The 15,775-nt window shown below is 35.1% G+C and overlaps 1 protein-coding gene across 1 annotated transcript in view; it reads left to right on the top strand.

Moving 5' to 3' along the window:
* SLC39A8 (solute carrier family 39 member 8) overlaps positions 1 to 15,775 on the top strand; it is a 71,927-nt gene that overhangs the window by 19,072 nt on the left and 37,080 nt on the right. The window contains exons 2-3 of the mRNA XM_039848673.1: positions 5,077 to 5,239; positions 12,493 to 12,662. Of these exons, the coding sequence (XP_039704607.1) occupies positions 5,077 to 5,239; positions 12,493 to 12,662 (333 nt within the window). The remainder of the gene's footprint in view (positions 1 to 5,076; positions 5,240 to 12,492; positions 12,663 to 15,775) is intronic.

Here is a 15,775-nt window from a genome sequence, read left to right as displayed (position 1 = left end):
GTGGCAGGGAGGGGCACTTTCGAGAATAGAAACCTTGTAAAAACAAAAAGAAGACAAGCTCAATAAATAAACGTGAAGCATATGGTGAAAGCTCATGAAGTTTTATTACGATGAATGCTACTCTGGCTAATCACCCTGAGTTGTTTTCTGAGGCATCTTGTGTCTCCTACAAGTTTCAAAATTCATTCATTGTTTGTTTTGGAGGTGAAGGAGTGCGTTTGAGAGAATGTTTGAACTTCCTCAGTGGTTCTGCAGGTTTTGTTATTGTCCTTACAATTCAAGCGCTCATCCTGTTTGTCCTTGCTCTGAGAAACACTGCCCTTTCTCAGACAACTGCTTTCTTTGTTTTAGGTTCAACTTTGTTAAATCAAAGCATAATAAAAATCAGTAAGCAAAAGTCTGTTGCATTTCTATACACTAATAACAAACTATCAGAACAAGAAATTAAGAGAACAATTCTACTTATAATTGCATCAAAAAGAATAAAATACCTAGGAATAGATTTAACCAAGGAGGTGAAAGACCCATATATAAAAAACTACAAGATATTGATGAAAGAAATCGAAGACACAAATAAATGCAAAGATATGCTGTGCTCATGGATTGGAAGAATCACTATGTTAAAATGTTCATGATATCTAAAGCAATCCACAGATTCAATGGACTGCTTATTGAAATTGCAATGACATTTTTCACAGGAATAGGAAAAATAATCCTAAAATTTGTATGGAACCACAAAAGACTCTGAATACCCAAAGCAATCTTGAGAAAGAAGAACAAAACTGGAGGCATTATGCTCCCTGGTTTCAAACTATATTACAAAGCTGTAGTAATTAGAACAGTATGATATTGGCATAAAATCAGACACATAAATCAATGGAAAGAATAAAGACTCCAGAAATAATATGTGGTCAATTAATTTTTGACAACGGAGCCAAGAATATACGATGGGGGAAAGGACACTGTCTTCAATACATGGGGCTGGGAAAACTGGACAACTACATGCAAAAGAATGAAACTTGACCACTATTTTACATCATACATAAAAATTAACTCAAATGGATTAAAGATTTGAGCATGAAGATCTGAAACAGTAAAACTCCTAGAAGAAAGCGTAGGCAGTAAGCCCCTTAACATAGGTCTTGGAAATAATTTTTTTGAATTTGATACCAAAAGCAAAAGTAACAACAGCAAAAATAAACAAATAGGACCATATCAAACCAAAAAAGCCTCTGCACAGCAAAGAAAACCATCAACAAAATGAAAAGTCAGCCTATTGAATGGGAGAAAGTATTTGCAAATCATATATCTGATAAGGCAGTAAGGTCCAAAATATATAAAGAACTTATATATCAACAGCAAAAAGAACCAGATAATTTGCTTGAAAATGGGTGGAAGATCTGAATAGACATTTTCCGAAGAAGACATACAGATGACTCACGGGTACATGAAAAGATGTTCAAATCATTAATCATTAGATAAAACCACAATGAGGTATCACCTTACAGAGTGGCTATTATCAGAAAGATAAGAAATAAAACATGTTGGCAAGGATGTGGAGAAAAGGGAACCCTTGTGCACTGTTGGTGGGAATGTACATTGACACAGCCACTATGGGAAACAGTACGGAGATTCCTCAAAAAATTAAAAATAGAATTGCTATCTGATCCAGCGATTTCACTTCTGGATATTTATCTGAAGAAAACAAAAACACTAACACAAATAGATTCATGCCCCCCCCACCGCCATGTTCATTGCAGCATATTTACAATAACCAAGATAAGGAAACAACCTAAATGTTCATTAATGGATAAATAGATAAAGAAGATGTGGTACATATATACAATTAAATATTACTCAGCTATAAAGAGGACTAAAATTTTACCATTTGTGATAACATGGACGGACCTCAAGGGCATTATGCTAAATGAAATAATACAAAGAAAGACAAATATTATACGATCTCTTTTAAATGTAGAATATAAAACAAAACAAACAAAATAAAACCAAGCTCATAGATACAGTGAACAGATTGGTGGTCGCCAAAGATGAGGGGTTGGGAGTGGGAGAAATAGTGAAGGGGGTCAAAAGGTAACAAGAAAAAATATGAAATGAAATGAAAAAAATCAAGATTGTTTAAAGCCAAATTAAGCTGCCGTATAAAACTATTTGCATTCTACTTGTTGGTACATAGCTAGTATAAGTAAATCAGGCCTGCCGTTAATTTTGTGTTGCCACACTGTTAGTATTCTATAAGTATTCTATCCTGATTCTCATGTCATAAGCAAGGTCTAGAGCTTTGTCTTCTCTCCACCTGCTAACTGTTTTTTGAGATCGAACAGTTGCTACTCTCAAAGTGTTATTGTTCATGATTACTTGCCTAAACAACATTTCCACACAGATACTTCACAGATCATGTAAGATCTTACAGCTAGCTTAGAGTCTTGATTATTATAGAGTATTGATTATTTATTCCTTTGATTGCACTGTTTTTCCTAATTATATGTAGGAGATTGTCTTTAATGATGTACAATGAACAATTGGCGCATCCTTAAGTGTAGTGACTTTCAAACATTTGACTGCCATTCACAATAAAAAATAAATTATAAAAGAAAAAAATTTATTCTTCCACTTAGAGTTGACATTCAAAAGTATATTAGTTTTAGGTGTATAGCATAGTGGTTAGACATTTATATAACTTACAAAGTGATCCCCCCAATAAATCTAGTACCCCTCTGACACCATACATAATCATTACAATATTATTGACTATATTCCTTTTGCTGTACTTTGTATCCCCATGACTATTTTGTAGCTGCCAATTTGTACTTCTTAATCTCTTCACCTTTTCCACTCAGCCCATAAAAAATGAATTTTTCCATTGTGATCCAGTGTACATGTGCATGGTATGTATAAAGTAAAAGTTTGATTAAACATTATTTATCCTTGTTATGTGTGATACACGCCGTAGTTTCTATTATATTGTTCTTTATTTCCTTACAAAATTCTGACTATAAGTGGATTTCCTGACCCACTAATGGGTCACAATTGTAGTCTGCAAAGCACTGCTTACCAGTCATCAGGTTTTAGGATATCTTAGAATGTTAATTCCAAGAAGACTTTGAAAATTACCTATGGAAAATTTTCCCTTTTCCTCTTATTTTATATTGGAAGGAACTTGAAATCCAAATAGGTTAAGCCTTCCTTGCAAGGACACAGAGCTGCTTTGTGTTTATACTATTGCACTCATTTGTTTCAGGAATCATGCAGTGGCCAGTTGGACTACAGGGACTGTAATTTTTGAGCCTAGCAATTATGCTCTTGGGTGGTTTTATGGTAGTGATAAATTGTACCTACTTCCTTCCACCAGTTGGCTATCAAGCTATTTTCTCCCTCCATTAGTTTATTATCCCCTATTCTTGCCAAAGGGAAGACTGTTAACAAAGCACTGAGTGTACTGTCTCCTCTTCTAGGGATGGCACACTGCTGTCATTGTCATGAACTCTCAGAGAGCATGGGTTGAATAAGAAATAGGTGTAGGCACGTAGTTAGACATTAAAAATATAAAGAGGTCTAAATGTATATTTTCTTTAAGGCAATTGCAGTCTTACATCTTGATAGCTCCATATATCTTGGTATAGTTGATGTTTTTTCACCATTCCTTCAAAATCAGTAATGATTTCCTTTTCCCAAAGTTTACATTTTTGGTTTCATTGTTTCTGTTGTGAAGAGAATTACAGAACTTAGGGTCAAACAATTAGCAAAACCTTTTGAGTTCTCAATCTCAGTCATAGTGTGTCGTTGGTCAGCATGGGCTGCTCTAACAAAATACAGTAGACTAGGTGGCTTAACCAAGAGAAATTTATTTTCTCACAGTTCTGGAGACTGTTAGAGGTGACAGAAGGGTTGGTGTCTGGTGAGAGCTTTCTCCTTGGATTGTAGACATCTGCTTTCTTGCTGTGTCCTCACGTGGTGAAGAAAGGGAGAGAGCAAGCAAGCTCTTGGCGTCGCTTCATATGAGGCCACTAATCTATTCAGAACGGGGCCCCACCCTCATAACTTCATGTGTGCTAATTACCTCCACAGGCCCCATCTCCAAATATCATCACATTAGGGTTTAGGGATTCAATATGTGAATTTTAGGAGGATACAATCCCATCCATTGTACAAAGCTAAGATCTTAGTGGAGTTTAAATAGTGACTGAAGTGTGTAAAGAAATGCTCTCAATTGTACTTATTAAAGACAGACTCTTTTATTTGAATGAATGGATGTTTTTCACACTCTATAATTCTTATAATATTCATTAGGAATAGTAACACATTTAATTTCTTTTAGTATTCTTAGGAATATAAATATGTAAAAGATAGTTTATAGTTAAATTTTGCCTGAGTAAAATGATACCTTGAAAAAGTTATTTTTTTTGCAGAGAATTCTTTTCTAATGAAGAATCTATTTCTCATTAATAGCTAATGAATTTCTAAACAGTCCACCACTATTTTAAAATTTTATGTAACATAGAACAGCTACCCAACATCACTGAGAATAATACATGTTTTAGCAAACAATCATTTGTGCCAAGCATATTTTAAAATAACTTTTATATGTTGGGATTATTATTGCTCTCTAGGAGGGTGGATGAATCTCTTAACCATGAAACTGTAAGGGAGCCTGGTGTTTGTCTACAAGAAATGTTATAGAGAGCCACTCCAATAGCTCACACAACATATCCATTCAAACTGCAGGAAAACAGAGGGAGGATGGAGAATATTGAATCGTTTTAAAGGCCTTTGTTTTAAAGTCCTTGGAAACTCCCAAACCAGTTCTTATCTTTTTGGCTGCTATAGGTGGACTGTTGATTAAGAAGATTTTTTTTGCTATTTTTATGGTTTCTAGGTTAAAATAGGTGTGGGTTGTTTTCCAATTTTAGGGGTTTATATATTTCTGTAATGGGTTTTTGTGTAAAAAATTGGTACTGTGTGTCTAGAAGAAATATTCTGTGTCTCTTTATAGCATCTTTGCTTGGGTGCTTTTACTATATTAACACACATATGTTTACTTTATTTCTGCTATTTCAGTGCTTGTCAGCTGAAGAGATCTTTTCCCTTCACGGTTTTTCAAATGCTACCCAGATAACCAGCTCGAACTTCTCAGTCATCTGTCCAGCAGTCATACAGCAGCTGAACTTTCACCCTTGTGATGAGCGGCCCAAACAAAACACTAAACCAAGTCTGTCTGAAGGTACATTAGAAGCCATTTTTCCCATTTGTTTGAAAATTTTGTGGGCTAGCCCGAAATGAAGTCAACATGCTTCTTTTTCTGCTTTACTGGTTTTATTACTCTATGTGGAATTCCCTGGTAAAGTACTTATATTCTGGACATGTTTAGAATAAGAATGATTAGAACTCATCCAAGCTTCAAGTTATGCTGTTCTATTTGTGGAGTCAAATTTATATGTGGTGTTACTTGAAAACTTTATGAAACTAAGTTCTTGATTTTAAACAATATATGTTTTATGCTGTGCATATTGGATTGTATATTAACTATATAGCTCAAGACTGATCAGTTAATTTCTATTACCTTGTGCTTATAATATGCCAGCAACTATTTTAAGTGTCTATAATGGTATTGCCATAGATATTGCATTTTAAAGGAATGATCTGCTATAAAGAAATTTTAAAATATAAGAAAACAAGTGCATGCTTACTGTACGTTTCACATACTAAAACATGAAGAAGAGTTTTTTTTCACAAATGAGATAAACCAGTTGTTCAGGAGGTCTGTTTGCTAGCTGTGTGCAATTTCTTGGTATTTCCAAATTGTTGCACTGTCTGATATGATTATTTTAATTCTCATTGTTTTGTTCATTTATGCATTCAATAAATGTTTATTGAATGACATGCCAAGCACTTTTCTGTGTATTGAGGATTCAGTCTTGAGCAAGAAGGAAAATTCCCTGCCCTCTTAGGGCTTATGATGTAGTGGAGAAGAGAAATAATAAACATTTATACAAACAAGCAAATAAATAATGTAATTTCAGAGTGATAAATGTTGTGAAGAAAATAAAGTAGGTAATAGGTAGAAGGAGATGGCGGGTGAGTGCGATTTTAAATGGGTCAAGGAGGACTTTCTGATGAGGTTACATTTGAACAGACACCTGACTGAGGGGGTGGGAGAGGGCTGTGACAAGATCTCTGAGTGAAGAGCATTCTAGATTGAGGGAACTGTCAACATAAGCTTGGACATGTGCTTGGTGTGTGTAAGGAACAGCAAGAAAGCCTGGAGCAGAGTGAGCAGGTGGGAAGACAGAGGAGGCGATGATGTGAGGAAGCCGGGGGCCTGTAGGGTTCTCTAAATTGATTGGATTTTATTCTGAATGTGGTATGAAGACATTGTAGGATTCTAAACAAGGGAGTAACGTGATTTTATTTGAATTTGTAAAAGATGATTCTACCTGCAGTTTGAAGGATAGACGGTAATAGGGTAAGAGTAGAAGCAAAGAGATTGGTCAGGAGGCTGTTGCCAGGGGTTGGTGCTCTGGATGATGGGGACTTGGGCTAAGGTAGAAGAAGTATGAGTGAGGAGAAGTGATCAGATTCAGGAAGGATTTTGGAGACTGTGCCAAAATGGTTTGCCTCTGGATTGGATGTTGGGGAGAGAGAGATGAATCAAAGTTTGAGTCATTGAAATTGGATGGGATGGTTGCACCATTTCCTAGGATGGAGAAGACTGGGGAGAAGCAGTTTGTTGTGGAAGAAGCAAGTGGTGAGGATAAAGAATATGATTTTTGACACTGTCAGCTTGAGACATTGATGTAGACTAACGAGGAAAGGTGTTTGGTAGGCAGTGGCATGCACACGTTTGGAGCTCAGAAAATAGGTTTAGGCTGGAGATATATCTTCTTAAAGATGGCATTTAAAGCCACTGGTCTGAGTGAGCACATTTAACATGAAAATAATAGAGACTATAGAGAGGCTAAAGATAGAGAAGAAAGGGAAGCATCGACAAAGGAAGTGCCTATTTAACTTACTTTTGGATTCTTTTGTGTATATATGAATACAGTAACAATGACAATAATGATAATAGCTAACTCTTATGTAGCATTTACTATGTTGCAGATACTGTTCCAAGTACTTCATGCATGTTAATTAATCTTCGTACAACTATATGATGTAGGAACTTTTATTCCCATTTTATGACCAAGAAAACAGAGGTACAGAGAGTTTATAGTCATTTCTTAAGAGTGTGCAACTTGTACATGGCAGAGCCAAGTTCAAACCTAGGCTGTCTCGGCTTCAGAACCCATGTTCTCTATTATATTCTATATTTACGTATACAAAGAATAGAAATTACCATGTATATTTTATCAATATAATTATCGATTTTGTAAATAATAATTTCAGAACTAATTGTTCAAGCAAATATTTTTTTTCTAGAATATGTACTAAATAGGAATATATTTATATTTCTACAAGTCTGTTTAACTTTAATATAGTTTGCACTTTACATTCAAAAGTAAATTCAGTAAATGTTTTATATACTAACATTTACTAAAAGTAGAGCATAGTAAAAGCATAGATTCTGAAGTCAGGTCACCTGGGGTCAAAGCTCAGCTCTGTAATTTTTCAGCTATGTTGGATATATGACTTTATTTATGTCTTCCTTTCTCAGTTTTCTCATCTAAAATAGTGCTTTTCTCCTAGGGTTGCTCTAAAAATTAAGTAATATTAGCAAAGCATTTAGAATCACCTGGCATATGATTAGGTACTATGTATATGTCTATTAAATAGAATATATGTAACATGCCCATAATTCTGAGATGGGGCTTCAGAAAAAGCAAATCCTCTGTGCAGATTAATTACTGATAGTCAAAAGTGTTTTTAACCCCAATTCTCATGTTTACTCTATCTCAGGAACCAGGAGATAGGAACAGGGAAGTGGAAACAGGAAGTGAGAAAATTCTAAAATGGAAAAATCAACAATTCTAACTTAAAAGATCAGAAAGACACCAAATATTTGGATAGAGGACCCCAAAAAGAGAGAAATACCTCTTAGGGTAGGCATTATCTTAGACATTGAAATGGGGCTAGAGTAGGGGGAATGGGTCAGAGGACATATAGAACTGTTTCTGGAGAATCGGGGAAACTAGTAGAGCACTTGTTATCACCCATCTAGGATGTTTAATTTGACAATATATTGCCTTTATTTGGTGTTTAATATCTTAATTGTCTTATTTTAGGGCAGCTGTGTGAAGCCGAGCAACTTATTTAATGTCTCTGTGCCTCAGTTACCTCATCTATAAAATATAGATAATAATATTACATTCCTTATAGAATTGTTGGGGGTATTAAATTAGTTAATATTTGCAAGTTCCTACAAGGGTGCCAGGCACTGAATAGAAAGAATATGTCTTTGCTCTTCTTATACATGTGTTCAAAGGTTCATTCCTATCTTTGGTCCCCGTGTAAGCCCATTCTTTTCCCACAGAGAACTATATATTTTTAAATGACAAAATGCACTGTATTCTTGATATAACTGTTAATATACATTCAATTCTGAGTTCATTCAAAGGAATGAAAAATCAAAATCAAAATAATCCAAAGGAGTTATGATACAAGGATTTTATGAATGCATTTACACTGATGTTTCAGTGGGCATATATCAGTCTCATTTATCAGAGACCTCACGTTTAGTGATTTTGAAATTGCCTTTCAGACCTCACCTGAAACGTGAGGTCTCTGATAAATGAGACTGATATATGCCCACTGAAACATCATAAACTCATATTGATGAGTGCAATAAACAAATAATAAATTAAATTCTCTAGGAGATAAATTAAGTTTTAGCAATAATTTAATGGTTCGGAATTGCCTCATTTTTATTGATGAGGTCAAAAAATGCTGTTTAATTCAAATAATAGATAAGAATAATATAATTTTACTTGTAACATCCCTGGAGATCACATTGTTCAACTTCAATAAATTAAGTGATGACATAAGTCTTAAGCTCCAGAGAAGTTAAGTGGCTTTCTTAGATACAATACCTGAGGTAGGAAGAGAGGGCTCTGAACTCCTAGTTTGTCGTTCTTTCACTGTATAATAATGGGCTAAATGAACTATAATTTATATTATGGTCTACTTACTAATTTTTCAGTGAAAATAATGATAACATTTGTTGAAAACTTACTATGTTCTGGGGGCTGCAATAATTGGTTTTATTTTATTGCTGTAAAAAGTTCTATGTGATAAGATAATTAAATGACTTAACATAGGTGAAGCTTTTAGAAGACTCTTACTCCATAGCAGGCATTTAGTAAATGTTAACTTTTTTTGTTAATATTCCTTGGAAATTTATTAAAATATTTCAGAAATCACTAAGCAGCAGAGAGAAAGGAGTCCTATGTGTATATGGGGAGGGCCAAGGAATATGTTTATACTGATTCATTCTCTGGTGCTCCAGTTGAATGAATGAATGAATTTGTTTCCCCTGAATGGTGTTCTAACAATACAAGAAGGGAAGCTATGCAGTGTGCCTAGAAGTGATGATTCACACTCCCAAAGTTCACCAAGTGGTCCTGATAAGTGTGCATAAAAGATTAGATAAGCAAATGAATTGGTATTTTTTTCTGGCAAAGTTCTGGGTTGCATCTTGAAATACAGCCTTCATTAATTCATCCATCAAGGAATGTGTGCTATTTGCCTAAGGAACATTCTAGGCACTGAGGATGACTAAAACATAATCCCTCTCCTTGAAAATCTAATAATTTATATAATATAGACAAATAAATGTGATGACATTATTGTAGCACACGAGAAATGGTGAGTGGCCCAATTACCTTCAATCAAAAAGCTATGGGAAACTTGACAAGCAAGAGATGGCTGCCTGGAGGAGCTAGGAAAGCTTCATAGAGGAAGTCTTTGAGTTGGCTTGGAGAGTCATGTGTGAGTTTCTCAGGCAATGAACATAGAAAGGTGTTTCCAGATAGAGAATCATTAGAAAAGGTAATTCTGTATTTGAAAAACAGTGTGTCTGCATAAAGGCCATGTTGAAAAAGGGGTAAATGACACTGGTATGGTTGTGTGGGAGTCAGTGGATGAAGGGTAGTTTCAAACAGAGGCGTGAAATGATCAGAGTTGTGTTTTAGAATAATAAATCTTGTGGCCATGTCGAGTAAGGGAGGAAGGCAGACAAAAAGCTGTCATAATGCATCAGGTGAGGCAGTGAGAGATCTTGAAAGCCTGAACTCAAGGCTTAGGCAATAAGGATGAAGTTGGAGTGAGATTTCAAACAGAATTGGTAGAATATGGTCACCAATCGTCTATGGAATTGACTAGTGGAGAGTGAGAAATTAAATTGACCATAACATTTCTGGTATTTATGGAGAGAGTGCACAAGGTAATGGAACAAGAATTCTCAGGGGAAGGTGATGAGTTTAATATGCGTATGTGACTTTGTCTCTCTTTGGTACTCAAAAACTCCTTTGCATTTTTATTTTAGTTTCAACATGTATGTTCCTTGTCTACCCAATGAGATTATGACTATTTGTTGAATGAATGAATATAGGTAGGCTAATGATGGGATAGAGACTATTTTCGTTAAGGGAAACTACACATAGATGTATCGTGGAGGATGTGAGATTGAGAACTTTCTCTAGGTGGAAACTCTGAGGGGAGTAGGTAGTGTTGTTTTGGGAGATAAGGTAATAAATGAGAGTGAAGTGGACCTTCGTAGGTCCAATGAGATGACTTTGTCGGGCATGGTCGAGTCTGGAACTGATAAGAAAGTGTCTGGAGAAGATAAAGTCATGGTCAGTGCTATGATGTAACACAGTAACATTTATTATGTGTTCATTTCATTTGGTCCTCAGTACAGGCTATCTATATTGTTTTGTGTATGGGCGTGCCTACATAATTCTCAGCTTCCCAAGCAAAAGATCTAAGTTGTTTGTTGGCAGGAATCAGTTTGGTTCACACCCTAGGCTCCATAAACATTTGCTAAGATTGTTTATTTGTAGATAGAATCACTTGAACTGGAATAGTGGTGAACAATCTTGTATTCATGAAGCATAATATAAAATGTTTAGTTTTGTTGAGCCCTTTGGGCTTTTTAAAAATTAAATCACCTCTACAGGAGTAATGAAGCATATTACTAAAAAATGTGGGCCTTGGAGACAGACTGTCTGGGTTCAAGATTTGCATGACTTTCTGCATGATTTAGGCAGCTCATTTGAATTGCATATGTTTCTTTTTCTCAACTGCGTGAAGGAGGTAATAGTAGTACTTACCTCATAGGGTTGTGTGATGACCAAATCAATTGATACATGTTAGTCTCTCAGCACAGTGCCTGGCATGTGGTTATACTCACTAAGCATTAGGTATTACTATGGTACTCCACTGATAGTGTCCATGTGAAAAGTGGCCCAACATTTGAAAATGTTTTCTGGATATTTTAAAGAAGTGGCAATGTAGAGGCAGCTTTCTAATCTTTCACATTGTCCTTTGTGCACAGTGTGCGAGGCCATAGGCAAAGCCACATGTTGAACAGTTCAGGGGCCCGTTTGTATGTCAGCTGCACTGCCAGCCACGACTGTCTTGGGCTCACACAGTCTGTTTTACTTGCATTCTCATTGCATCTTTAAACCAACCCCTGTAGGATAACCAGGAGGAAATTGGTCTTCAAAGGCAATGAGTCACACAAGCCATGAGTTGTAGAGCTTAGGGTGACATTCATTCATTTCACTCAAAGCAATATTTATTAAGCATCTGCTGGGTGCCAGGGCCTGGGGATAGAGAGATGAATAACACATCATTTTCTCTGTCACCAGGACCTCTACTGTATTGGACATTTTCCCCTTAAACTGGGCCTGGCAGGGTCAGTTGTACAATACAGCTGCTCCTTTCCTGTGTGCATCCTACACTGGCTGAGTCCAGGTCCCACGAGGCCCTAGTTGGAGGGCTGAGGTGCTGCCTTCCTTAAGAAGGTGCTTTCCACAGGCAAGCGATTTTGCAGACAAGTGATTATGACAAGCTCAGTGTTAGCAACTATGGTCTCCTTGAAGCTAACCCACCCCCACCCATCTTCCATACTTTTTCCCTGAAACTCACACTGTCTCTGTATTCCTCTGAAAGGCTGAATTTTGACTAGGCCTAGAACCAATAGATGAAACTATGTGGCATGGAGCCTGTGGGCCAGAGATTGTCACTATTCTAGATGTTCTCCAAATTTCCTGCAAGCTATATAATTCGTTGATCCTGTAATGATGACTTAGGACTGATGAAAACATGCGCGTGGATAGTGTTTCTATTAATATTTAACATACTATATTTCTGTTCTCAGTTTTTCATGTAATTTTCATTGAGATGATTTTGCTGTTTTAAAGAAGATATCTGTTTCAAGCTTTTAAAGAAGATATTTGTTACCAGTTTAGTGTAAAGTAAGACTTCATTTGGCTCTTTTGCTCTGATTAATTTCTATTCTTTTTCTCTGATTCACAGTTTGGGGATATGGATTCCTGTCAGTGACAATTATTAATCTAGCATCTCTCCTTGGATTGATTTTGACTCCGTTGATAAAGAAATCTTATTTCCCCAAGATTTTGACCTTTTTTGTGGGGCTGGCTATTGGGACTCTATTTTCAAATGCAATTTTCCAACTTATTCCAGAGGTAAGGATGTCGGCTGTTTCTGTGAATAATTGTTTCTTTTCAATGTTTTATCACTTTGTACATTTTAAGCCTCCATAATTCTCACAGAATTTTATGGTCTGGTGTATAGTGTTTTGGATAAAAGAGAGTTAAAACACAGCAAATGAAAAAGCTTTTCTCAAGCTGCAGGGAATGTCACTGTCAGAGATAAAATTGATATTCTAAGAGGCCAGCCACTGAGACGTGCTCAGACAGCTATGGGACACCTCCGAGGGCCTTAAAACTTTATTCTGTCTTGCATTTGGTAAATTTAATCTTTCTACACATTTTTATTATTTATTTATTTATTTTAAAGGGCACACAATGTCACATTTACTGAAGAGACATCACAAAATTCCCTCATCTATTTATCGCAGCTATAAAAGATTAGAGGATAATAAGAATGTGTTTGACAAACCTTTATTTTCTTGACAGTGAAAAAAATCAATTAAAGGCCAATAAATAAACAGCAGCTTATTTTTCCCCTTTGATAAAATGTATTACTGATCTGACATTGACTCTTGTGCACTATTTAGTTAATCAACAAATAATATATATGTTTTATTTCAAATCTATATTGTGGCCACATAAGGAAGAGAGAAAGAGGAAGGAGAATAAGTGAGAGGAAAAGAGAGGCAAAAGAGAAAGAGACATTAGGAGAAAGTCACAGAGGGGAACTAGAGAAATTCATATACACATGGACTGTCTCCTACCCCATGCACACACAAATAAGGAGAAGCAAATCTCAAGCAAAAAGAAAATAGTAGTTCAGGGTATCACCCTCATCTCATAATTTTTGGAAAATTGTAACTAAAGTGTCTTTTAGTTTCCACAGCTATATGTGAAATCAGGGATGTAACTTCTTAGAGTCATAGATTTATTATTATTATTGGTATTATTATTATTGTATCTAGAAGGGACCTAAGAGAACATCTACTTCAAACTCTCAAGTGCAGAGAAGAAAAAATTAAAGTTTGGGGGGATTAAATGACTTGATTATAGCCATACAATCAGCTAGTAATAAAACTAGGATGATGATACAGATTTTCTGGTTGAAAAATGTTATGTGTAATATTATACATGTAATATATTTAATATAATATTACATGTATATTTAATATTATATTAAATATATTGAAAATTATATTAAATATAATGAAAATTATACATGTATATATTAATTCATCTGATTTGTGGGTCAAATTAAATTTATTTTACCTTTTTAATTAAAAAACTTTTAATTACAGTTGACATTCAATATTATATTAGTTTCAGGTCTACAGCATAGTGATTAAACATCCATATAACTACTGAAGTGATGCCCCCGCCCCAATTAGTCCTGCATTTACATGACATCATGTATAGTTATTATGCTATTATTGACTCTATTCCCTAAGCTATACTTTACATCCCTGTGACTACCTTATAAATGCCAATTTATACTTCTTAATTCCTTTATGGGTCAATTTAAGTTTAAAAATTGATATTGTATGTGAACTGGAGCTTTCACATTTATGATTTTGAGGTTTTCTATTACCAAAGCAATATACAGATTTAATGCAATCCCCAGCAAAATCCCAATGACATTTCTGAAAGAAATAGAACAAAAAATCATCAGATTTGTATGGAATCACAAAAGACCCCGAATAGCCAAAGCAATCCTGAGATAAAAGCACAAGGCCAGAGGTGTCACACTGCCTGACTTTAAATTATACTACAAAGTGACAATAATAAAAACAGCATGGTATCGGCAGAAAAACAGATACACAGACCAATGGAATGGAATCGAGAGCCCAGAAATAAATGTACATGTATATGTACAAATAATTTTTGACTAAGAAGCCAAAAATATATCATGAAGAAAAGAAAGCCTCTTCAATAAATGGTGCTGGGAGAATTGAAAAGGCACATGCAAAAGAATGAAACTAGACTGCTGTCTGTAATCATACACAAAAATTAACTCAAAAAGGATCAAAGACTTAAATATAAGATCTGCCCAAAAAAATTACATAGAAGAAAACATAAGTAGTAAACTTGTGGGCTTTGGATTTAGAGATTTTATGAATTTGATCTCAAAGGCAATGGAAGAAAAAGCAAAAATGAATGAATGGGATATCAAACTAAAAAGCTTCTGCACAACAAAAGAAATCAATAAAACAAAGAGGCAACCAATTATGAATAGGAGAAGACATTTGCAAACAACACCTCCAATAAGGGCCTAATATCAAAAATATATAAAGAACTGATACAATCAACAACAAAAAACCCCAAAACATTCCAATTAAAAAATGGCCAGAGGACCTGAACAAACACTTCTCCCAAGAAGACATACAAATGGCCGACAGACATGTGAAAAGATGCTCAAATTCACTAGCTATTAGGAAAATGCAAATCAAAATCATAATGAGAAACCAACCTGTTAGAATGGCTATCATCGACAAGACAAGTGTTGGAGAGGATGTGGAGAAAAAGAACCCTCATACCCTGCTGGTAGGGATGTAAACTGGTACAGCCACTATGGAAAATAGGATGGAGGTTTCTCAAAAAATTAAGAATAGAATTAACATATGACCCAGTGATACCCCTTCTAGATATCTACCCCCCAAATTTGAATCATTTATTCATAAAGATATATGCACCCAATGTACATTGCATTGAAAAGATGAAATACTGCCATTGGCAAACAACACGTATGGATCTTGAGATTATTATACTAAGCATAACAGAAAAAGTTGAGAACCATATGATTTCATTTATATGTGTGATATAAAACTGAAAGAAACAAAGAAGCAAAAACTCATGGAGACAGACAACAGTTTAGTGGTTACCAAAAGGAAAGAGTGTGGGAGGTAGATAAGGGTAAAGGGGGTCAAATATATGATGACAGAAGGAAATTTAACTTTGGGTGGTGAACACACAATGCAATGTACATATGACATATTATTGAATCATACACTTAAAACCTATATAATTTTATTAACCAATGTCACCCCAATGAATTAAAAAATATATTTTGTTTCTAAAAATAGAAAATATAGTAATACATAAGAAATGTCTATTATAAAAATAAGAAACTTCTTTGACAGCATTTATGG

Source organism: Pteropus medius, unplaced genomic scaffold (genome assembly GCF_902729225.1).
Source record: "Pteropus medius unplaced genomic scaffold, Ma_sr-lr_union100, whole genome shotgun sequence".
In the NCBI taxonomy this organism is placed as follows: domain Eukaryota; kingdom Metazoa; phylum Chordata; class Mammalia; order Chiroptera; family Pteropodidae; genus Pteropus; species Pteropus medius.
Note: the sequence above shows the minus strand (reverse complement) of the source record. Positions and strands in the feature narration are given on the sequence as shown.